At 40.2% G+C, this 25,467-nt stretch overlaps 3 protein-coding genes across 5 annotated transcripts; 2 read left to right on the top strand and 1 right to left on the bottom strand.

The window, feature by feature from the left end:
- The first annotated feature begins 1,151 nt into the window (after positions 1 to 1,151).
- On the top strand, positions 1,152 to 14,658 carry ccpg1 (cell cycle progression 1). Of its 3 annotated transcripts, none has more exons than XM_037689710.1 (11): positions 1,152 to 1,291; positions 1,642 to 1,744; positions 2,303 to 2,411; positions 4,230 to 4,309; positions 4,387 to 4,549; positions 4,635 to 4,727; positions 7,556 to 7,876; positions 8,929 to 9,044; positions 10,557 to 10,676; positions 10,796 to 12,063; positions 14,080 to 14,658. In XM_037689710.1, exons 2-11 carry the CDS (start codon positions 1,685 to 1,687, stop codon positions 14,261 to 14,263), a joined length of 2,514 nt encoding a protein of 837 aa, XP_037545638.1. In that variant the 5' UTR covers positions 1,152 to 1,291; positions 1,642 to 1,684; the 3' UTR covers positions 14,264 to 14,658. The 3 variants fall into 3 exon arrangements, with proteins under 3 accessions (XP_037545638.1, XP_037545645.1, XP_037545654.1); XM_037689717.1 differs by having other exon boundaries at positions 14,083 to 14,658; XM_037689726.1 differs by lacking the exon at positions 4,635 to 4,727.
- A 192-nt stretch (positions 14,659 to 14,850) lies between these two features.
- pigb (phosphatidylinositol glycan anchor biosynthesis, class B) lies at positions 14,851 to 20,156 on the bottom strand. The gene is made up of 12 exons (XM_037689736.1): positions 19,963 to 20,156; positions 19,769 to 19,880; positions 18,858 to 18,975; positions 18,681 to 18,785; positions 18,386 to 18,516; positions 18,155 to 18,295; positions 17,074 to 17,125; positions 16,793 to 17,004; positions 16,595 to 16,659; positions 16,301 to 16,520; positions 15,048 to 15,225; positions 14,851 to 14,967 (listed from the first exon to the last, which is right to left on the bottom strand). The coding sequence occupies exons 1-12, from the start codon at positions 20,069 to 20,071 to the stop codon at positions 14,854 to 14,856; spliced, it is 1,557 nt and encodes a 518-aa protein (XP_037545664.1). The 5' UTR covers positions 20,072 to 20,156; the 3' UTR covers positions 14,851 to 14,853.
- A 3,043-nt stretch (positions 20,157 to 23,199) lies between these two features.
- On the top strand, positions 23,200 to 24,577 carry LOC119428381 (protein PIGBOS1-like). The gene is made up of 2 exons (XM_037696064.1): positions 23,200 to 23,342; positions 24,125 to 24,577. Exon 2 carries the CDS (start codon positions 24,170 to 24,172, stop codon positions 24,326 to 24,328), a length of 159 nt encoding a protein of 52 aa, XP_037551992.1. The 5' UTR covers positions 23,200 to 23,342; positions 24,125 to 24,169; the 3' UTR covers positions 24,329 to 24,577.
- The last annotated feature ends 890 nt before the right edge of the window (positions 24,578 to 25,467 follow it).

Here is a 25,467-nt window from a genome sequence, read left to right on the forward strand (position 1 = left end):
CCCACTTATTTTCAAAATAATTACTTTAAGACAAGTCGTAGTTACAGACGATGTCATGATTATGGAATGCCAAGTCATTATTTTGAGAAGTCAAGCCATATTTAAAGAGTAGGTTATAATTATGAGATGCTCAGTCATACTTTTATGATGCCAAAATATCAAGTGCTAAATCATGATTATGGGATGCCAAGTCACATTTTTATGATACTTAGTCTTATTTACAAAATGCTTAGTCAAATGTGACTATCTCATAATTAGAATTTATTTGTTTTTGGCATAAACGGGCTTCCATAGTTATTTTCTGACAGTTGGCTGACAGGTTTTTTTTTTTTAATCATTAACAATAATCCATTGTTTATTGGAAAATAATTTTTCCAATAAGAAAATTATCTGAAGGTTCAGCTCAATTTCCAGAGGCCCTTAAACTTTTTTTAAATGAAATAATATGGTTTTCTCACAATTTTACACATCATGTGACAAAAGTATATATACAAAAATAAAATAGAGGTAATACTGTATTTGAATGTGCTTCACACAATGAAATACAAATTAAAGTCTAAAAACACATCTGAAGGAAAGTTTTTTTTAAATGTGGCCTACTGACCTCTACTGGAAGTTACTATTTACAGCTGATCGATAATACAGTTTTTATTAATCAATAAATCAGACTTAGACTGTTATTCTCCATCAGCACATAGGTTTAAAATCTTTATTTTTATGTTATTTAAATAATTACATAATTCATATGCTGATATGTTTTAAAGAGACGGTATGAAAGAACATTTTTTTAAACTATATGTTTTTTTTAATGACTTTAGGGACATAACCCTTTTTTTACTCAAACACTTTTTAACATTTTAAATCTTATTTATTTCTCAGTCTACTATTTTGCTTTACGCTAAAATAACTCGTGCTTTTTAAATGTGATTACCTTTTAAATTGTTTAGAAAACAATTCAGGTCGTTTTCTTGATTCTTTAAAAGCTTTAGCTGAAAATAATGGTTATTTCAGTATTTAGAAGCGCCATGCTTTGTCACGCTTCCTTGTTTATGTTGTTTATTCGTAGCAAGCTACGGAGTTTGCGCCATCACTGTCGAGCTCGTTTGACCGCCGCGCTGAATCACGGGAAACGTAGTTTTTACAACGTACGCTTCGTTTCCCTTTCCTCTACAACGCCGCTCAGAAACTACACTTCCCTTGTACCGTCCGCTGCGAGGCGTCGTTAACGGATAACCACGGTTTGTTTGGGCATCCAGTAACAACCGTGGAGCTGTTTGCAAACAGCTGTGTGGTAAGTTAAGCAACTTGTTTTAGTTTTGAAACATTAACTACTCTTTTAATGCGTTTCGTCTCGACGCCGCAGTGCGTGCATACTTGGGTAAGGTTGTTGGTGAGTTAATTAGCTTCTCGGGCAGCCGCTAAATGCCGATATTTGATATTAAAAGACGTTTGCTGCAGTTACAACCTGCTGATGGCGCACACTTTTAGCTAACCGGTGTTTGTTTTCATTGTCAGGCCGCACACTGGCATCTTTAACCGTTGTGACGTCATGAGAGACCTTCACCACCAGGGGTCGCTGTTACAACTGTGGCGTCTTTGTAAAATTTTCTCTTCATTCTTTTGTTTTTACTCAACATTTAGCTTCACTAACTGGACCTGCTGAGCTTTGATCTTTGCTGACAGAATGTCAGAGACATCCAGTGACGCAGAGTCCTCCTGCGACTGGACCATTATCAATAATGAGGTAAAAAAACTTTTGTTATTCTTCATCTCTATAACCTGCCATACCTACCATTGTGTAGGTTTTAACACGAGAGTAATAATATGTGTTTAATATTATATTAATGTTGATTTTATGCTCATTGTGCTTGTGTTGGAAGACTTAGTTTACCGTAGTTCTAGTTATCAGAAAAAAGGAGAACATTGACCAGGGTTTGATGGCTAACTTATTTATTTATAAGAAATTACTGTAGTGCAGTAGTTACAACACTGAGCCTTGCTTTGTTTATCCATTTTATTGTATTTAGTTTTCAAAGAGAGAACTAAGTTTTACTACCTGAACATTTTTAATCCGCGTGAATAATTTAGGCAAAGGCGCTCCTGAACGAAAGGGATTAACCAACTTTGTGTTGACACCTAACAGACAACAAATAAAACTATAAAACATCATTTTCTTTCTGCTTTGACAATAGCATAATTGTTTCCTGGGTGTCTTGTTACTTTTATTTAAAGTAAATGTGACTTGAGAACAATATGAATCCCTTATTTTCTAGTCTTCCTGTTCTTGATGTGTTTTTCACAGGGTTCAGATATCGAGGCGTTGGGATCAGAAGCTGTGGTTGAAGAAGAGGTTGAGAGGTTGGAGAACCCCACAGTGGAAGAACCGGTTCTGCAGGAAACACTTTCAGCTGGTAAAAACCTTCATACTTTCTTTTTTCTTGCCGAGTTAGTATTGATATGAACAAGCTGCAGCTGCTGGCGGTCACATTTAGGACTCAAGGCTTCAAATCTTTACTAACAAGTATGTGGTGTTTTTTTGTTGTTTTGTTTTAATGTTGCGTTTTTGTCTATCAAGGTTGAGTCAGGTCCTCCGAACGGATTCTTGTTTAAACGTTTCATCTTTTATCCAAAAGACTTCTTCAGTCTGGGGAGCTGCAACAAACAGTCTTAAGCAGCACCAGTTGATCCACTAACCTGATGGCAGCCAAAACTAGTTGCTCACATGCAAAGGAGGACCTTCAGCATAATTGATTAAGCGTCCTAACAATTGGTCGTTAGTGCCCTGATGGCCGCTTGTTATTCACTGAGTGCAACTAGCAATGCATAGTTCTCATGTCACGTAACACATCCAAGCATTTTGTCGCTAATCACCTTCTTTGTAGGCGCGCAGTAGCTGCAGACACGGCTGAGTAAGTTTGTCGGGTATTTTTTATTTAAGTAAATTGCGATGGTTGTTTCGTGTTGGGTTAGAGGATGTTCCGACCGGGCAGACGGTTCAGTTTTAACTTGATCCCAAACATCATGAAACGAGAAGGACCTCAAACAGCTGAGCGCAGAACGTTGTCCGGTCTGGATTGGAAGCATCAACCGCAAGGATCTGCCTTCAAAAACATCTAGACTCTGCTCCGATCACTTTTATTTCGGTAAACAAAAATTATATCGTAGTCATTTTGCTAAATGTCAGAGTACAACTGTGTGTGTGCTGGAACTGCTCTGTTCATGAAGCTATGTGCTAACACTGTGAACACACAGCAACAATGTCCTGGTTGAAGTCCCAAGTTGAGCCTGGGCTGTTTTTATTAGGAGGGAGCGTGTTAATGTTCTGTTTAAACCTTTATTTAACCGGTTAGATAAAAAATCTCTTTTTCAAAACAGACCGGGTCAATAATGGCAGCATGCACACAAACGTTATCTGTCGTCAAACCAGAGTTATTAAAGCACATTTAATATAGATCATGGTAAATAAAAGAACCAAACAACCAAGAAAAAACACACATAAAGCTAAAATGAATAATTATGAAGTAATAATGTGAGAAATATCAGTGAGATTTTCTGTAGCACGAGCTACATTAGCTTAGCTTATGTAGCTCGTATCTGCAGGCTATGAGGGACATGTGCGTGTATATTTTTGTAATTACTTACTTTTCCAGTCACCAGAACTTTGTTCTTCACACGAAGAGTTCGGACGTCCTTCACGAATCCGTTAAAACGTTGGTTGTACGCATCGGTGGCAGCTCGTCAGCGGCGTCTGTCATGAGTTCTTTCTCTACCTCATATGGGTCGATTCCGACAGCAGCAATGTTCTGCATGCATCTTTCTCTTGCACAAGAGTATCAATATACTTTGGTCTGTCTGAAAGCCATCATGATCGTCGTCTGGTGCTTGCCAACAAAAATGGTGAAAAAGTGGTGTTGCGCAATACCGGTGTGGGAACTATGTATAACACTGTAAGAGGGGGGCAGTTGAACATGGAGGCTCCGCCCCTGTTTAATGATGGACGGTTTCTCTTCACAAAGATGGCCTCCTTCACTCCTCTCTCAAACCAACGTTCCTCTCTATCAAAACGATCTTAATCCCTGAAAGAGTGACCGCCTGAAGACGTTGCTCTTCCAGCACACCCATGTTTCTGCACGTGTTGTAGTTAGCTGATATTTTTACTTGTGAATTTGTAGCCGTTTAAAATTTAACATATCGTTTTTAATGACGTTTTTTGTTTTTGTATTTTTTAGCTTTGTGTGTCGAAGAAAAAGCAGTTGGATCACTTGTTGGCCCCCGTACAGGACAGACTATAGATGCGTCCACCCTGCAGGTGAGAGGTCCTGAAAGTTGAATGTGGCAAGTCCAGTTCTCACAGCTGATCGTAAACCTGCTGACGTATCTTTTCAGGGAAATGCAGAGAAACAGCACGTGTTCTCATTAAGCGATCACTCTGATATTGTGACACTGGGAGAACTGAAGGAGGGTGCAGAGGAGGAGGCAGCCACCCGCGAGGAGCTTTACCTCGGCACGTCCTGCAGCAGCCATTACACCTTCACCGCTACAGAGACCGGTAGGACCGAACGATCAGCACGCTGCACTCGCACACATTCATCGCTGATAAATTCAACACAAGCGTTTTTCCTCTGCCTGAGCAGGTTTCTTGTTGAGTCAGTGGAAACTTCCACAGACTCTGGTGAACTGGAGTTGCCGTCTGAGAGGCCAGCTCACTGGTAGCCGATCTCGCCCAGGTGGCCTGATTTAGACTGGATTAAATGTGACGTGATGCTAACTGAAGCTGCACAGTATATAGAACATTTGCTAACATCGCAGTGTCTACATCAAAGGTTTCCTAAAACATCTCAAAATTAAACTATGCTAAAAAAAAAAAAAAAATTTGGCAACCATATGGACCCCCCACTCCTCTAAATGCCCTCGACCAGCACATGGACAGTTTATCCCAGCTCATGCCGTTTCCCCAGTATTCATCACTCCCATTGCAGTCGCTTGTTTTCCAAATATTGTGCAGCCATAATCTAACATTGTTTAGCAGCGCACCGAAGAAATGCTAACGGGTCTCTGACGAGCCTGAATAACGTTTTATGTGCATGAGTGTGTTCTGGAGTTCTACTAACAAACAAGCAAAATAATCACGATAATGCAATATACATTAAAAAGGGTGGATTGCCATCTCTCCGGTGGAGGAGTTCAGGTACGTTGGGATCTGTTCATGAGTGGAGGAAGAACAGAAAGAGACCTGAGAGCTGAAGTTGTAGTTTATTCCAACTCTCACTCGTGATACCGGCCTAAATGAGAAAACTAGCAGCTGAAATGAGACTTCTCTGCAACGTGGCTGAACTCAGAGTAGAGCTGTTGCTCTTCTGCGTCTGAAACAGACACTTGAGATGGTTTAGGTAATTCATACTGGTGCCTTCTGAGGAGGCGATTGGAACACATCCCACCGAGAGGGGACCTCGAGGAAGCTCTTGTCCCATTCAGTGGAACCAGAGTAGAATGAGGACACATGTTCAGGAGGTGGTCTCAGAACCAAAAACAGGCTTTTATTAACTAAACCAAACGATAAACCAGCAAGAAGGATGAAGGTTAACAAAAAACACGATTGTGGCCTGTGCTGGCAAAATGAGTCGCAATGAGGACATTTTCTATATCGAGCTATTATTTTCAAATTCTCCATCTCAAAAGTTCAGAAATGATCAGTTGTTTGTTGAAATTTGGTGATTTCTCATCTGACATGGCAACAAACTAGTGCCAGTATGAAAACTTTTTTTTTTTTGTTCTGGAGTGATGCCATCAGGAATCACAGCAGCTTATTTAAAAAGGTGAATTCCCAAAGCTCCACAATGATGTCAAACATTATACAAAAGGATTTCCCAGTGCTTTGGCAACTAGCAGAGATTTTTTATTTCTTTCTGAAGGTAATACTTGTTAGAAAACTTTGATTTAAAGATAGATTAAGATGACTGCATGCCATTTTAATTACTTCCTGTGCTTTTGCACTGCAGCCTTTGCTCATCTGACTTTTTGCCAGCTCGGGTCAGTTCATGTACCAGAAGAGGCGATTACTGAATTACAGATGTGCTGATTACTAATGAATACAGGCGGTATGTTAGGAGCCAAGCAAGGAGTCTGGATGACAACTAGTGGCACCGATGACGCAACAAACAAAACCCAAGAACATAAAATACCATCCATCCGTCCAATCCAACGAAAACCAAGCTCTTAAATTAAAACCAGCTGTAGCAGATCCAGGACCAGCTGGAGAAAATCAAGATGCCGTTTGATTACTTGGATAAAAAAACAACTTCTTGATCTAATGTAGCATGTGCATCACAGCTTTTTGCACAAATTACGTTCGATCTTCCCGTCACACACGACCAGAGCGATGAAAAAAGATTCAACTTTTGTTTATTAAAACTGGTTTAAAAAAACGTAAAGATTATTTAAAATATCCGGAGGAGCTCAAATCTGTAAAAGGGGACGTCAATAAAATATTGCATAAACACCATTGAGCCAAGAATTGTTGGTTCAGTTCTTGTATAATCCAGGTAACATCAATCGATGCCCCACACCAGCATAGGAGATGACTGGGAGGAAACACTTTATCCCATCCACATGGGGTACAGATCGCTGTCAGTCTTCTAAGCCAGTGAACCAGGAAGTGGAATCGTCCGTCTACTTTCCTGGTGTAGTTACACTTGTGCTGGTGAGAGTCTGCACATCAAAGTCCATCTCCAGCAGATGCTTTAAAAAACAGATATGGAACAGGGACTAAGAAGAGGCCTGATGGCCGCCCAAATAATCCCACTGGTACCCTCACAGGGGAAAATGAGCGCTTTCGTTTAGCTGAAGATCATGAGTGTTGAAACCAAGACCACCATGATGATCTCACTGTAGACCCGACAGACGGAGGCGCAAGGAAGGAGCAGTTTAACGCTGGTGTCGTTGATTACTCGGTGAAAAAACAAAAACATGTTCACAGCAAAACACGCAACTACCAAAATAAATATGAAAACCACACTGGTAAGACGCAACAAACCAAACGACATAAAACAAAAAGTGGATTACGGTAACTCAAAGCAGCTCCGTGTCCTGTGAAAAAAATACTTGAAGCTACCCGACGATGATAACGTTCATTTAATCTGAGTCACTGTAGCTTCAATAAAGTGACATTAAAGAAGCGTGCTTCTTGTGGATAATACATAAAATGCTACATGTCTTCAACACGATCTTAATAAAGTTAAATGTTTGTACCAACATGAAAACATCACATATTATCATTAGACGTGCAAAGATGAAGCTGATTAAAATTTATACGGAGCATCATTTGCACATTGTTGGCCTCTGAACACAGAACTATTAAAGTTTTGTTCCACATCATTTTACCAACACAATAAAAACATGAATTCTAGTTTTCAACAATTACTGAATGTTTTTCTGTTTATTTGCTGTCAGTGCGATGGCATGCATGTACACACGGTACGTCGTGTGCATTTACAAGCCTGGAGTGATGCACAAACAAACCTTTGTGTACAAATAACATTTTGTGCGTTAAATGCAGTTTTCCCAGTGCAGCCGCCTGCGGCGACAAACTCGAGCAGCAGTGAAGATGAGACGGAGCGAAGAGCCAGTCCTGCCATCCGAAGACGAAGAGTTAGGAGAAACACCGCGAGTGTTGTTACAGATCCGGAGGAGGAGGTGCTGCCGGAGTCACGCTCAAGTGAAGCAGAAGAGAAAGAGGAGCAGCAGGAGGAAGAAGAGACTGAAACAGCAGCTGCTGCGACTCTGGATGATGGAGGGGAAGGTGGAGGCGGCATCCTCAACAAATGCATCCTGCTCGCCCTCATCATAGCCATCAGCATTGGCTTAGGTCACTTCTGCGGTAAGAAATAATGTTTTATTAACGCGTTTATAAATTCAGTCAGTCTTTTTCTAGATGGCTTACCGTATTTTCCGCCGTGCATGTCGCACAGCCCTATAAGTCGCGTCAGTCCAAATGTGTCTAATAAAGTGGAAAAATTCATAAATACGTCGCATCTATTATGCGTCACTGCTGACCACCCTGAAATGTGGGCCGGTGTTGTGACAAAAATCGATTCCGCGGGAGCGTGCACAGGAGGACTTTAACAAGAATTGAACAAGATTAACACTTAAAAACAATATTTTGTTTGCTTGACTTTATAGTAAAGGTGTGTCTCTGTTGAACTTTTACTTAATAAATGCACTTCAATGGTCAAATCAGATTCATTTTGCTGCACCGCCCCGGCGAAATGAAGCTGATTTGACGGTTGCTCCAAGCGAGCTGGACGAAGGCGGCAGGCTATGGCAAGCCGATTGTGTCATTAATACTCATTCAACCTTTATTTAGACAGGTTAATCCCATTAAGCCTCGGGGACTCATTTACAAGAGAGACCTGATTTGAATGATGACAACAATGGACAACAGCGACAATAGACAATTATAAAAGAGGCGTACAGATTATTATTATTTTTTCCAAATTAAAATAAGATGGCAAAAACAGCTGGATTATAAGGCGAATGTAGAAAACTAAAAACAAGAACATGTCTGCATTGGTCCTTGCCAGGAGTCCAACAGATTTTTATAAAATAGTAATAGCCGCTTTTACTTATTACATGACACAACGGCATGCCATATTCAAGTGCCATCTAGCGGCTGAAAATGGTAGCGTTCAATAATTTCAGTCAGAAATAATGAAAACAGTCATATCTCAGCCAAAAATTTGTTTAGAAAAATGGAAAAAAAATCAAATTATGCAAAAACCTGTCTTATAGGGTAAAAAATACGGTATACCCGTAAACTTCTGTTCGTCATAGTTGAGTGTTTGGTTTAATAGATCCCTTCTGTCTGTAGATTCATCGGTCATCCTTCTGTCGTCGGGTGTAAATAATCTGTGTTACTAATCTCTCTTGCAGGCACAGTCCAGATTCAGGAAAGGCAAAAAACTGTGGAGAAATTCAGCGTGAATGAAGCTGCAGGTGTGAGGGATCTGCTCCACCTACACCTCAGAGGACAACGTTCAACAAACCAGGTGTGTGACAGCTCAAGTGCCAGAAAACTCGTTTACAGCAGAAAAAAACGAGGCTCATTAATTTTATTGATCTTACTCTTAACGAAAAAATGTCCGGGTTTTGTGGGGACGTTTACCTGATTCTCACATTTATCGTTCCTCTTTAAAACTGTTAACACAGATGGTGACATTTTGTTTTATAAAAAGCTTTTATAATAATAGTAATACTGATAAATGTGGTAGTAAACCAACAGAAATACCAAACTTCATCCATCCATCATCTTCCGCTTGTTCTGAAGTCGGGTCGCGGGGTCAGCAGCATGAGCAGGGGGGGTCCAGACATCTCTTTCCACAGTCACCTCTTCCAGGTCTCCTGGGAGGACCCCAAGGCGTTCCCAGGTCAACAGAGAGATGTAGTCTCTCCATCGTGTCCTGGGTCTTCCCCGGAGTCTCCTCCCGAAGCACCTCACCTGGCTCCTCTCTAGAAATACCAAACTGCTGTTTGTATTTAGAAATTATATTTTCATTATGACATCAATTTAGTTTTAATTTAAAATGTAATTTTTAGCTACAAATCACTGTCATCTGTTTGTAGAAGTTTACCAGGAAAAATTTGTTTAAAATCTAAATTTCTCCTCGCAAAACTAAAACCAGAACTTTTAGGACCAGCATTGACTTTCAATTATCAGATCATCTATTTTACTACAAAACTGAAGACTGAGTAGGCCTGTCGCAATAAACAAATCAATTAATCGCACGATAAATGAAAATTATCAATCTCATTTTCATTTATCGGCTTTATTGTTTCTTCGTGTTTCACTTTCTACTGAAGACACTGGATGACAAAAAGTTCAACTCCGGTGCTCGTCACTGACCCCTCCCTTTCTCTTGTCTTTAAAATCAGTTTTAATCGTCCAAAATCGCGTTTTTGGATCGTTAAAAGCAGCTAAGCTGAGAAGCTAAGCTACGAGCTAAGCTAACAGGCCGATCTCCAGGAGAAAAAAACTCCGTCTTGTCGAAACTCCAAAATTCACGGTTGAAACCCGTGCCTTCGTCTAAAAAGTTGTTTTCCTTTGCAAAAAGAAGCTGAGAACTTTTTTACTGTTTTATTAAAAGCTTTGTGTGAAAATGTTATGATAAAGAGCTCAAACCACACGGAGCGTCCGCCATTTTGAGAACAGAAAAACAGCCCACGTCACATCAAGGAGCCTCCCTCCCATTTTTCTTAGACACGCTACTCGCTCCCTCACTATCCATCCTTTAGTTCAGTCTTATACTGCCATCCAGTGGGCAAAAAAAAGATACTACACACAAAAATTAACCAACATTTCTTCTTAAATTTGACAATTAGTCAAATTTCAAACAATATTATCGTTTGTCGCAATAATTTCTGAGACAATTAATCGCCCAGCAAAATTTGTTATCGTGACAGGTCTAGACCCGAGTTTACATTTTATTCATAATAGCTAATATCCAGTCCTAAAACTCCTGAACGTTTCTTCACTTAACATTTTGTTCGATCTGTTAACGCAGAGGATCAACGTTGGTCAAGACGATCTGGACGAACAACAAGCCATTTTGCTGCTTACAGAACTGATTGAGACGATAAAGAACGAAAACCAGGAGCTCAGCGAAAAACAAGACCACATCCAGGTAACGTGAACGACAGACGGAGACGTTCATGGACAGACGTGTTACCGTCACTGAAGCAGAATGTTTTGTCCTGATTCTGAACAATGTGAGGCATCTTAAATATCATTTTTCTCATAAAGGCCCAGAGAGATGACCTGAAAATGTTGCTGAGACAGACGATTGAGGAGAGGACCAACATCATGTCCCAGCATCAGCGTCTACAAGATGAAAACCTGCTGCTGAAAAGCTCCCTGGAGCAAGAGGAGAAGTCCTTGTCCATCTTACAGGAGGAGCTGAGGAACCTGCGCTCAAAGATCAGGGATCTGGAGGCGATGGGAGCCGGAACGGACTCGCTGCTGTCTGAAAACCAGAGGCTGAAGGACCAGCTGCAGCTGATCAGAGACGTCCACGCTCAGAGGGAAGACACGGCAGCTGAAGCACGGACGCTGAGAAACGAGCTCGACACAGAAAGGAAGGTCGCAGACGATCTGAGGAAGGAGCTGACTCTCCTGAGAAGTCGTGCCGCTGCATCTGGAAAAGAAAGCGGCTCGGAGGATCTGCAGGAGCATCTGACGGAGCTGCAGAAGAGGCTGAGCTACGAGCAGCAGCGCTCGGACCTGTGGGAGAGGCTGTACGTAGAAACCAAACACGAAAAAGCCAAAGGGGACCAAGAGTCCAAAGTGAAAAAAGCAAAAGACGGCGTGACGGGGAAAGTCAAAGAGACGTTTGACGCCGTGAGAAACTCCACCAGAGAGTTCGTCCACCACCACAAGGAGCAGATAAAGAAAGCCAAAGAGGCCGTGAAGGAGAACCTGAGGAAGTTTTCAGATTCTGTCAAATCAACGTTTCGACACTTTAAAGATTCTGCCTCGACCTTCATCAACAAAGCTCAGAGTTTTTACAGCAGGGGACGCGACAGAAAGAACTCTGAAGAGTCGTGGCAGCACCAGCCCCACCACAGACACGAACCCGACGGCTTCCAGAGCGACCACAACACGCGCAAATCAGGCGGGAGGGTTCACGAACATCGAGGACACCACAGAGCCGGCATGAAAGGATGCACCGGGGTGTTCGACTGCGCCTACCAGGAGTCCATGAGCCTCTTCAACACGGCCATGGAGCCGATCAGAGCTGACGAGTTCTACCAGCTGCTGCAGAGCTACCTGCAGCAGGAGGTGGAGCACTTCTACCACTGGAAGGAGCTGGAGATGTTCGTCGGCAACTTCTTCCACAACGGAGTGTTCGTCCATGACCGCATGCTGTTCACCGACTTCGTAAGCGGAGTTGAAGAGTATCTGTCCGACATGCACGAGTATCGCGGCCTCAACGGCGACATGTTTGGAGGTCTCGACGACTACATCTACAGGCACTTCTTCGGAGAAACCTACGCTAAAAGTCCCGGCCCGCGGTGAGTGTCCTGCAGGTTTATATCAACGACGCGTTTCCAAACGTGTAGCTGAGCTCCTACGGCATTTACAGACGTGTACTTTTGAGGAATCACCGGCTTAACTTTTACTTATTTATAAACAGGAGAATCAGGAAACTAAACCATGAACGGGTCGACTTCGATTCCTCAAAATTAAATTTAACTTGGTCTGTAAAACACTCCGAGGTGACTTTTGTTGTGAATTGGTTCTTTATAATCAAGTTAAACTTTCAGATGTTCAGATCTGTTCATAAACGAACTGGATCCTTCTAACGGAGTCAGGTCCTCCGGACGGATTCTTCTTGTTGAAACGTTTCGTCTTTTATCCAAAAGACTTCCTCAGTCTGAGGAGCTGCAACAAACTCAGTCTTATAAATAGAACCTGCTCATAGTGGATCAACCAGTTTGCTGGTGACATCCTTTTTTTTTTTCCAGTGTAGACCGAGCGAGTCATCTGCAGGGCCAGTGGTCACTCTTTCAGGGATGAGGTTGTTCACGTCCTTCAGAGGAGCGATGGTTTGAGAGGATTGAAGGAAGCCATCTTTGTGAAAAGAACCCGTCCATCATTAAACGGGGCGGAGGCCTCCGTGTTCAATTTAGGCCCGTCACGATAAATTTTGCTGATTGTCTCAGAAATTATTGCGATAAACTATAATATTGTTTGAAATTTGACAATTAGTAATTATTGTAAAATTTAAAAAGAAATGTTGTTTTAATTTGTTTTGAGTGTAGTACCTTTTTTCGACCACCGGATGGCAGTATAAGACTGTTTGAACCAAAGTCAAGTCAACTTTATTTATAGAGCACATTTAAAACGGAACCTGTTATCAAAGTGCTTAACAACAACAATCAATGAGTAAATTAAAGAGAAAAATATATAAACATATATATAGAATACACTAATAATAACTGAAGAATTAATAAAAAGCATTTAAAACATAGGGTCACAGATTAAAAAACACCAGATCAATTTACAGTGTATGAAATGCCTGAGAGAACAGATGTGTTTTAAGCAGGGATTTGAAGTGAGGAAGGGAGGTGGCTTGCCTGATGTTGGGGGGCAGGTTGTTCCAGTTTGGATGGATAGTGAGGGAGCAAGCAGTGTCTCTTTAAGAAAAATGGGAGGGAGGCCCCTTGACATGACATGGGCTGTCTCCTTCCTTTTTCCGGTTCTCAAATTGGTGGACGCTCAGGAGTGGTTTGAGCTCTTTATCATAGCATTTATCACACAAAGCTTTTAATTTAAAAAATCAGTAAACAAGTTCTCAGCTTCTTTTTGCAGAGAAAAACAACTTTTTACATGAAGGCACAGGTTTCAACTGTGAATTTTGGAGCTTTGACAAGACGGAGGTTTTATCCCGAGGTCGACCTGTTAGCTTAGCTCGTAGCTTAGCTGCTTTTAACGATCAAAAAAACGTGATTTTGGACGATTAAAACAGATTTCAAAGAGAAAGGGAGGGGTCAGTGAAGAACACCGGAGTTGAGCCTTTTGTCATCCAGTGTCTTCAGAGAGAGACGTGAAGAAACGATAAAGCCGATAAATGAAAATGAGGTTGATCATTTTCATTTATCATGCGATTAATTGATTTATTGTTTATCGCGACAGGCCTAATCCAACCTCAGCCTTCTGTGAATAACAAGCGACCATCAGGACACTAACGGCCACTTGGTAGGCTGATCCTCCTTTAGCGTGTGAACAGCTAGTTCTGGATGTCAACAACAAACTGGTTGATCCACCATGAGAAGGTGTTATTTATAAGACTGAGTTTGTTGCAGCTCCTCAGACTGAAGAAGTCTTTTGGATAAAAGATGAAACATTTCAAGAAGAATCCATCCAGAGGACCTGACTTTGTTAGAGTCTGTATATACATTTCAGAGATTTGTCAAGTGATGCAAAACAACTGTTAAAGTTCTATATTATTGGGTTTATTTTTGTTTTGGTAGTTTGTTACTTAAGACTGTTTTGAGGTTGGTTTATTTAGTGTTGCTGTCCCTCAGCAGCCCGTTCCAAAGACCCGACTCTTCGGAGGAGTCGAGGGCGAAGCACCAGCGGAAGCATCAGCGAGGAAGAGCTCGACCGTGCGGCGATCGAAAGTGGAGCCGATCAGGAAGAAACGCCGATCAACATATGGCTGACGTCAAGATAGAGCTGGGCCCGATGCCCTTTGACCCCAAATACTAAAGAAATCAGAGATGAACGTTGTTTTTAGGCTCATCTTGTATTTTTATTAAGCTGCCAAAATCTTTTTTTTTTGTAAGTTTGCACGGTCTGTCGAATGCTACTGAATATCTGTTCTGTGTTTAGAAATCCAGTTCTTTATGAAGCGAAAGAGGAGCTTGAACTTTTGGAGAAGCTCCTACCCACAGCCACTTTTATTTACCGGTAGTTTGAAATGCACAGAAAGACCAGACGTCGAGAGGAAAACTGAAAACCTTCACTTGACGTTTTGGGCTACGGTAAACAAAATACCAGATGCCACATTTCATGCTGTGTGTTTTTATACGGTCGGTTTAGTTTTAATCAGTTTTCAGAGTTCAGATGTTTTCTAACGTTCCACCCTGAGATTTTAAAAACTGGACGTGATCGTTTTTATTTTTATTTTCATGTCCTGGAAGGAAAAGTGGGACAAAAACAGCCATTTTAAAGAAATGCTATTAATTTAAAAAATGTTAACATCTGAATCAAAAATATTTATTTGTGTTGCAAATTAATATTGCATTACGTGTTTTTTTTTTTTTGGAGAGGAATGTTTACTGTTGCTCCTGCGTCTGTCAGTGCCTTTCATAAATAAAGATGCGTCCTCCGACTCGTCCCTCCGGAACGTGAGTGTGGAACATCGCTGCGGTCCTTTTAAAACCGTTTCCCTGCAAAAACGTGGAGATTTCCTGCAAAAAAAATGTAAAATTGTTCCATTTTAAAATTCAATATTTTTAACAAATCTGTGCAAATATTTTATCAGCGCTACCTTTTCCAAAATGTCGAACAGAACCAGGTGTGTTGGGAGGGAGGATTTGTACGGGAACGACGTCCTGAGCCAGAGAAGAGGGTCGTCGTAGAACCGGTCGGCCTCGTCAAAGTAACCCTGGTCTCCCAGGTCTGGAGGACACTCCAGGAACCTCATCTGTAGAGGGCAGTGCACGTGGCTGCACACATTTTACAGTAAATCAAGAGTTGGCAAATACCACATATTTTTTAATAATTTTAGTAAATTTGTGTCTTTTTGGTCTTGATCTGACGCACTGAATGAAAGTGAAACATTTCTGTCTTCAGCACGAGCTGAAGGAACAAGTACCAAAACATAAAGCGACGAGTTTATTTTTGTTTCTTGTCGACGATATTAAACTTTCAATGCTGCTGAAAATACCAAACATCCAGTGAACCGCTGAATCACACTGAGCTAAAGAAATTTATTGAGCTGAGCTGAAGTTTGCTGAAGTCAGGTGTTCAAGCTATAAAAAAAAGCAAAATGCTAGCTAAAAGCTAAAGCAACAAAAGCTTGTCTGGAATTTAGAAGCATCAAAATAGTAGCTTAAAGCTAAAAGTGGCAGAATGGCAGCTAAAGGTTAGCTAAATGTAGAGTAAGAGCCATATGAGAGAAATAAGCAATCGATGACGTGACGGTGAGCACGCAGCTTTGACACCTGGGTGGTGGGTGTGTCGATGTGTGCGTGACTGTCGCCAGATACAAAATGTGGTCTTTACTGGCGTTCGGGCTTTGATTGCATGAGGAAGTTTGGTGCGCCCGGAGTCGTCACAGTTTCTGTTGACCGTGTTGGAAGACGCCGTAGCGAGTTATGCCAAGCATCGATCGTTTTGGACCTGGTCAGTGTGTGTAAAGTTTAAAGCATGGAAATGTGACGGGGAATAAAGTGATCATTTCATAAAGGAGTGAGCTGGAGTCCGTTTGGAAACGCGTCGGACAGATTCCCCGAGTTTAACCCAGCACGACCCCCCCCCCCCATCAGAAGTTTGCTGCATAATTAAGTGGCATAAGCAGATTTCAAAGATGATGTTTTCGTAGGAATTAAAAAAGATTTCGGAGTAAAGAATTTGAGGAAAAAATTAATTTGTTAATGAAACTAAATATTTTGAACGAAGTGGTTAAAATGCAAAACTTGTACAGAAAAATAGCGACGCGGGAACACGATAGTTTGAAGACCGAGTCGGCGACAAAACCCCTCTGGAGCGCGGCTCGTTGCGCCTCGGAGTCCGTCGTACCTGTAGAAGGGCGTTGAGTGGCAGGGCATGAGGAAGAGGACGTCTGGCTGTGGGACGGACGAGTTCCTGCTGACGTCGCAAAGAGCCCGGACGTGGCCCATCGCATCCAGGACGCCCCGCTGGTGAACCAGGCCGGTGTACAGAGCCAGAACCAAGTTGGACGCCACCAGGCTGGCGGCGGCGGCTCGACGCCACGCTTTCATGTGAGCCAGCGACGTCCCTGCGACGAGACGGACGTCTGACGTGAAAACGTGAGCAGACACGGCGAGTCTGGAAGGAAAAGTTCACACCTACCACAGAAGACCATGCAGAAAGGCAGGACGGGATAGATGAACCTGAACTCCTTGTGAGGAAGAAAACTGAACGGAAAAGTAAAATTAATTTACTGCAGATATTAAAATGTTCACATTTTTAACCGTAGAGCGGAACTAAGCCTTTTTTTTTGTTTTTTTTTAACTGAAAACGCCACTAATTATGAATTAACTGTCTTACCTGTACACCACAAGGGTCCACACAACAGCTCCCAGCAGGATTTTGTACTTTCTGAAGGCGAGGGTGCACCCGTGAAGAAAGAGCGGAAGATGGGGCCCGATCACGACGGGGAACCCTTGAGTGAAGTACCAGTGCCAGGGGTGGGAGCCGTAGAACTCTGCCACCCCGTGGAGGACGTTGAACTTCAGGAAGTTGAACTGAACCAGCGTCCACTGGAGCAGAGAGGTCGGTCATTAAATCTGACTTCAAACGCCGGCGCTCGTGAATCTGATGTGCTTTACCTTTTCGTAGAACAGACAGTCGATCAGAGCGGAAATCACAACTGCCAGCGTCCTGGTAACAAAATAACACAATCAAATCATAAAGCTGGGAAGGAAAACTGGAGAAACTGATGACCGAGCGCTAAAAAGACTTTGCTGAAATTTGTTGAAGTTAAAACTGAATTGTGATCGGTGCGAGCAAAATGAGTCTGGATGAGCACAGACTGACGAAGAATACTGATTTGTGTAATAAAAATCTATAAAGACACGATCGAACAGTCCTGGGAACTAAAACAGCATATGTTCATAATAATAATAAAAATACTTTATTCATAAAGCCCTTTAAAACAACCACAGCTGCCACAAAGTGCTGTACATATAAAATCAATAAAATAAAATAAAAATCACAAAATATCTACCTTTAAATCCAGGTTCTCTAACAGGTGTCTTGAGAAATAATTTCCTTTGAAACACCATATTTCTCTTGTCGGCTGCCATACACTTGGGAAATCCCTTCGTATAATATTTGGCTTTATTGCGAAGCTCGGGGAGCCCCCTTTTAAAAATACGGCTACAATTCCCGCTGACATCACTTCAGACTAACAGAAATGTAGTTTTCAAACCGGCACTCTCGTAAACTAAATTAGTTTGTTGCCGGGGTAAATTACCAGATTTCAACAAACTGGATTATTTTCAAGTTTCTGAGATGAATAATTTGAAAATATTAACTCAATATTAAAATTTCTTTACTGTGTCTAAATGCACAGGTCACAATTGTTAAAACCAAAAGCTAAAATGCGAAGAACTCGAGCTAGAAGCTAAAAACAGTAGAACAGAAGCTAAAACGAGCAAAACGGAAACTAAAGCTGAAATTTGTAAAAGATGCAAAGATTTGCTAAGCTGCAGCTAAAAGTAGCATAAAAAAATAGAGCAAAAGTAAAAAGATTCAGTATTTCTATTGAAATTTTAAAAAGTTACAAGAAACAAAAGTCGGAACAAACTACACAAATGTATTTTGCGTACAAAAAAAAAACGTACTGAAGAGAGGAGGAACAGAAAACTAACTGCTGACTCGGCAACAAGCGTGTCGAGGAGTACGAACCCGATGGGAACGTAGTTATGAGTGACGAGTCTCAGTTTGTGTTCCTCCTGACAGAAATGGTAGATCAGCAGAGGGAACCAGACAATCAGGGCCGTGGGTCGAACTATCACAGCCAAGGCCACCAGGGACAAGTACTTCTTACTGGAGGAGAAACACAAACAACATCTGCGTAAATCCCAGAGACCAGCGGCGATAAAACCGAGGCAGGCGAGGGTGTAAACGAGCGGACACCTGCTGTGTGTTTTGGACCCCGGCAGAGGAAAGTAATAAAGAGCCAGACAGGTGAGGATGGTCTCTGTGCTGTTGGTCAGCGTCCTGGTGCAGCAGAACCACGAAAACCAGGAGCACAGGTGACAGAAGAACTGCGGGTCACAACAAGATGGAGAAAAGTGGATTCAAAGCAGCAAAACGCAGAATAATCAAAACGGAGCTTTACAAATCTGATTTACAATATCAGAACGACGATAAATAAAGATTAGAGCGCTAAAGTTGTGACAGATTAGAGTCGGAGGACAAAGTTTTCTACCGTCCATCTCGCAACATCGTGAGTTTCTATTGTTCTGAAGAGGAGGAAGAATTTGACATCAGCAAACGCAGCCAGGACGGCTTGAGCGACTCGCGGAAGCCAAATCTGCAGAGAGACGTCAACTCCGTCAACTAAAAATATACGTCAGTTAGTGTCAAATAAGACAAAACAACTTGCCAGGAGATGGACCGAGTCGTAGTTCAACAGATGTAGTATCTTGTAGAGGAATGCAAAGAAGAGAGGGTACGTGAATCCTCTTAGTCCTGCTTTCCACTCCCAGGTCAGATTCCCATAGGTCTGTGTGTTAAGGCTGTTAAATCTGAAAGAAACGCATAAATAACGACAATCTAGATCATTAGGAAGGATTAAATGGTGTTTTTAAGATGAAGAATAATCATTTTATGCAAAAACTGTAACTTCTTGGAATAATCGTCCAAATGAAACAATTTTAGGGATAACCAGAGTGAACCAACGCTCAGTGATCAAGGGGTGCCACTATAATAAAAATTAGGTGATATTTAATAATCTGCTGTGAAGACTGTCCCGCTCTTGTTCTTGATAATGGCGGACTGCCATGTTCTTTGCTTTAAATTGAGCAAATGTCTTCAGGTGTTTGGAAACATCACGAGCTGGTCTGAACCCAACGGAAGGCAAACGCTCAAATAAAATAAATAACGTGACGATAAATAACACAAAACCTATTTAAAAACTTACGCTCATTGCTCGATATTCATGTTTCTATGGAGGTTTTGTTATTCTTGTAATCTTTTGTTAACGTTTGTATTTGTTTCGTCTGTATGCTTCTTTAACAAGACAGCAAAATATTACTGTCAACGCTTTTTTAAATTTTATTTCTCTAAATAAATCTGCTCGACTTAAGTGGGAACTGAGGTTATAATTTTTTTTATAGCTTTAAATTAAACCATTGGTACAAAAGAACCATAAATACTTACATCATTAAAAGTTTTTGCAGCGTTAAACCACTTTAAGTTTAAATAAAACTTACAGTTATGAACCTTTGACCCAACATGTAAAATCGGTCTGTAAATATTTAAATAAAATGGCTATTATTAATAATCAAAGGATATTTGAAGACCATGTGATGGGCCACCTCCAGGGCCTGCCAGTACTCATCAGGGACGAAGCTGGTCTGGACCAGGAAGCAGTTGATCAGCCTGAACGCAACAAGGCCCAGCGCACCTGTGCAGGTAACAAATCACTGTAGCACCTGCACACACATTCAGGTAATAACAGCTTTAATAACCATCTGTCGTGGTCGCACCGTTAAGAAGGCTTTTGTCTTCCTTGGAGTACAGCTGAGATTTCCGTCTCCTCAGTTTCACAACCTCGTCTTTGTTTCCAAACTTTAGCCGAGCTCTCAGGTTCTCCATCTGCGGACATCATTCACCTGTCAGGACGTGACTCAGGTGAGCTATGTCTCCTTAAAGAGACTCAAAAAACAAAACGGGCTTTAAAAAACACATTTTGACTAAAATTTAAAGATGCCGTTCCTTCAAGGTGCCTGTGTTTAGCTTTAAAACCTGAACTTCCACCGTTTAATTCAGAGAAACGGAAAACGTTTCCGTCTTTTAAACTCACTTCCGGTACGTTGTTTTCACGCAACTTCAGAATAAAAGCTTTTCCCCCCTGCCTATTTATTTTTAGCTTGTTTTTAGTTTTTGGTTGGTAAATTAGCAAAGATGTATTTTTACCTCTATTTAATGCCATAATAATAATATAATAGTTTCAGCACGGTGAATCAGTGGTTAGCGCTGTTGCCTCACAGCAAGAAGGTCCTGCGTTCAATCCCCGGTTGGACCTGGGGTCTTTCTGTGTGGAGTTTGCATGTTCTTCCCGTGTTTCCCTTGGCACAAAGTAGTTTATTTAAGTATACTTATTTTACACTAAAAATGAGGAAGTGTACTTGAAGTTTACTTTTTATAAACTTTATTTGATTTACTTAAAACTAGTATAAAAATGTCCCTAACAAGTATTAAATCAGTATACTTCTAGTACACTGCAAGTATGGTGTGTAGTATACACTTAACTTAAAGTATACTTGCAAAAATAAACTTCAAATGTACTACTTTTGTTAAGGGTTGTCTCCGGGTACTCCTGTTTCCTTCCACAGAACAAACATGCATGTTAGTCTCCCTTCAGGCCCAGGCCCCCCTTGCAAAAGAGATCTGTGATCTCAGTGGGATTTGCCTGGTTAAATAAAGGTTATTAAATAAAATAATACAAATAAGTATAATAATACCGCTCGCATACTTCGAGAGTACTCGTGTGAATACCAACCAAGTAAACCTGAAGGGACCTGGTTGGCCCCTGGTGAATGAACCAGTGTAGCTTGATTTAATTTTTTTATATTACTGTTTATTGTTGTTTGTATCTTATCTGTGGTTTGTCTAGAACAGGTTTCTCTTGAAAATGAGTCCTTGTGACTCAATGAGACTAATATAAATAAAGGTTTGTATGCATTAATTATTTATGATCAAACGACCATTTTCCTGCAGAATTTTGTTCTAAAAGGTAAATCCAATAGAATATATTTTAAAACAAAACCAGAAGTTCTTTCTAAAAATGTATGTTAGCTCAAAAAAGCAACAAGATGGCGAAGGTTTTCTTATTTTTATCACAAAGTTCACTTATTGGTCACAATAAAACACCTAAGGCAAATATTTTAAATAATTATTTAAAGCACAAATTATTCTAAGCTTTACTTAAAGGTTGTAATAATACCCATTACCTGCTACAAGTATCTGGGGGCCACCTAGACAATAAACTGGACTGGACATCAACTCTCTACTAGAATGGGCAGAGTCACCTTTTTCTTCTGAGGAGACTCGGTTCCTTTAACGTCTGCAGGACCATGCTGCAGATGTTTTACCACTTGATGGTCTCCAGCATCTTCTTCTATGCTGTGGTGTGCTGGAGCAGCAGGGTGAAGCAGCTGATGCCAACAGACTCGATAATCTGAGGAAGAGAGCTGGTTCAGTTCTGGGAGTGGAGCTGCCGTCTCTGACAGACTGTCTGAGCAGAGGATGCTGAGGAACCTGCTCCAGATCCTGAACAACACGTCACACCCCCTGCATGACACCCTGGACTCTTACCACAGCATCAGTCGTAGACGGGCCCCATTTACCAAGGTAAATTGGTAAAACCAGTTTTAAAGGTAAATTGGTAAAACCAAGTTTACCAATGGGTAAACCCCACGAGGACCACCAAGGTTCTCCACAGAACGCCACAGGAAGTCCTTCCTCCCTGTGGCTATCAAACTTTTCAACTCCTTCCCCTTTCTACACATAGAACAATAAAAGATGCACCACAATAAACACGTTAATGTTTCTGTCTGCACCTGACCTGTTTTACACCTTAACTGTTGGTATTTTTATATTCTCTGTTATTTTTTTATATTCTCTGTTGTTGTTTTTTTAATATATCTTGTGTGATTCCTTGTTTATGTTAATTTGTACTGAAACTTGACACAACAATTTCTTGTGGATTAATAAAATTTCATCTTATCTTATTATCATGTTTTTATTTTGGTCATTTAAAATTTTATTTGCTTTTTTTGTTATTACTTCTTCTCGACTTCTGTTGTGTTGTGCTGCAGAATAATCCAACTCAAAAACGTATAAACGATTTTCTTAAGTTCAAAGTTTTCATTGATTTGCAGTGGTGGACAGTAACGAAGTATATTTACTTGAGGACTGTACTTAAATACATTTTCCGAGTATCTTTACTTGAGTATTTGTGTTTTTGGGAACTTATGACGTTCACTTCACTACATTTCAAAGAAAAATATTGTACTTTGGACTCCACTACATTTCTAGGAAGGATTATGCAGAACATTCATTGTTTTGTAAACTTCTATGTAAAGTATGGCAGTACTTTCAGTTATCAGTGTTACTGTTTCCTCTCCTGTGTGAAGTTGTTGCTGTCAATACATGTACTTTTACAGACAGTATGTGGTGTATTAATACTGAAGCTGAGGCAAAGACTAGTTGTGCATCATCTGTTAGGATTTCCATGACTTTCCATAAACATGTAAAATGCAGGGAAGACATTATTTGTAGCGTACAGGTTTTATTAATGTTAGTGGTTCATGTCAATACATGAGGTAATTTCAGAGTTACAAGGTTCTGTAAAATCACTCAAAACAATAAAGCAATGTACTGATGTTAGAAAATATAATTTGTACTTTTGAATACTTGAGCATTTTTTTAATGTATGTACTTTTGAATACTTATTTTCAAAAGTAAGTACTTCAGTATTTTAACTTGAGTAGATTTTTGACTGAGCAACTTTTATTTGTAATTCATTCAACCTTTATTTAGACAGTAATTGAGTAAGGTTTGACCATGAGTATAAATACTTTTCCTTAAGTACTAGAATCGAGTACTTTCCACCACTGTTGATTTGATTTTTTTTTTTTTAAACAAAAATGAAAACGTGTCATGCTGCTCCTCGCCACTGGGGGCGCTGTGCAGCTGTTTGCCGCTGCTCCTCTGACACATTTCTCAAAGCAGAAGAAGAATTGCTCCTCTCCTCCATAAGTGACCTGCGGTCCAAGTATTTTTCTCTTTATTTCTTCTTTTGTTTGTCCTTCAGTTTGAAGTGATTACAGACGCATCACAGACACGATAAGTCTCTGCTTGGGTGAGTTATAAATGTTGTAAAGCGTAAACTGAAGTCGCCACGATGCCTTTAACGATCAATGTTTCATAAAATTGTCCGGAAGTTAGTTTGTCATGTTTCTATATCCGGTTTGGACCTTTAAAAATAAGACGATATTCAATTGTAAATTGCACATTATTATTATTACAGCCATGTTATAATATTATACTATATTATAATATACAGCAGTATATTTACTTCCTGAGGAAGTACTCTGGATGTGTTTGTCACTTTTAAGAAACTGGTCCTGATGACACGATTTAACCATTTTTGTTACTACTGTATACAATGCTTACTCTTTTAACGGTGCTTATTCAGAATATTTTTGTTTCTTTCCAAGATTGACAACCAGTTTTTCTGTAATCTAGTTAAAACAGTTTATCACACCTTTTTTTTGTGAATGAATTTTTAACCTAAACTAGACTGATGATTACTTCAGTTAACCAAGCAGTGAAACTCTTTCATTTTTAATAATGCCCGTTTTGACATTAAGACGTATCTGATTAGTATTATTTTTTTAAACTAATATTGGGGGGGCAGGGGGACCTGGTTCAGGGTACTACCGATAGATCCTTTTTTCCTTTCTCTTAATTTTATTTTTTTATGCATAGATGAGCTGTGTTCATCAATAAATCATAGTTTACATATAAAGTCATTACGTTTATGCGTAAAACTTCTACAAAAGCTTGATAAATTTAATATAGTAGAAATGGAAAGGTATTGCCTATAAGTTGTAAAGCTCGATGCTTATTTTGTGCTTTCAGGATCATTTGGAGTCTGTAGATTTGGGTTCTTCAACGAAAGAAGTCATGTTTCGAGGAAGACTGACGTTCCCACAGATGGCCTGTGCCACAGTGCTCGGCATTGCTGGTGGCTTTTACATCTACAAACCCTATTTTGATCAGTCGGTGAAGAATTTAGGACAACAAAATCAGGATGCGCCAAAGAAACAAGAAGGAACAGATTGAATCGGTTCACAGACGGAACACAGGACCGTCCTGGATCGAAGGCCAAACAAATGACGAGACCGGCACAGATACATTTGGCCTTCTGTGGTTTGCTCTGCCTGATTGTGAAACTAAATTATTATTGATTAATCAGTATCCTGAATTACTGCTCTGATTCATTTAAGCATCTATTAGTCTAGTAGAGAATGGAAATTACCAAATCTCACTTTTGTCCAAGTCCTTGGCTCTGAACACTGTAGTACGTAATTTGGTGCATGAATAAATGGTGTTGGCTACTGGCAAACCAAATCAAAACACGACCTCAAGTTTTCATTATATACTGCCATTCCAAACGTTTTCCCCTCGGGGATCATCATTACGTCCGTCATCCAACAACGTTCCCAAATATTTTGCAGGTTCTCCAATTTGTCTGTTGCTGACCCAGAAATGTGAACATTTACACGTCGGGCAAACCCATAACGTTAATTACAAAATGATAATCAAAAATTTCTCCCAGCTTCTGGGCTGAAGTTTGGAATTTAATTGCTTATCATTGCTGCAAATTTGGTAAAAATGAATCTGTAATGAAAATATTGTAATTGAACAACAAAATCTATTACTATTGACCAAGACTACATTAAAATCTACAATTTAAAACATTAAAAAATGAAGGACGAGTTAATAATTTTGCACAATTTTGCTAATATTTGTTCCTCTTGCAGCTTAATTTTATATTTGTGGTTATGTAATATATTTAACGTGCGACCAACTCTTTCAAATAAAATCTTAAATTATGGACGACCAGTTTAGTGCAGTTCAGTGCTCTGGTTTATGTTGTTTTTTTCCAATCTTTATTTAGAACTTCACTTCAATTACAACAGTCTCAAAAAAAATACACAATAAAGAATATTGAACATATCAAAGAAAGAAGAGAAAACGTAAAAAATAATGAAATAAATAAATGTGAGTTACAAAGTTAAATTGTATTCATTAGATATTTTTGTTTTTATATCCTTTTTTTTATTTGAGTCTGAGATTGAGTCAAGATACAGTTACAAAGAGGTCAAAAAACGGTTCCCTGTGCATTATTTTACTTTTATGGATATGCAACTTATAAAGAAACAAGATCAGATGGATAACTGGTTAATGCAGCGGTCGGT

Source organism: Nematolebias whitei, chromosome 2, assembly GCF_014905685.2.
Source record: "Nematolebias whitei isolate Nwh7 chromosome 2, NemWhi1, whole genome shotgun sequence".
NCBI classification, from domain to species: domain Eukaryota; kingdom Metazoa; phylum Chordata; class Actinopteri; order Cyprinodontiformes; family Rivulidae; genus Nematolebias; species Nematolebias whitei.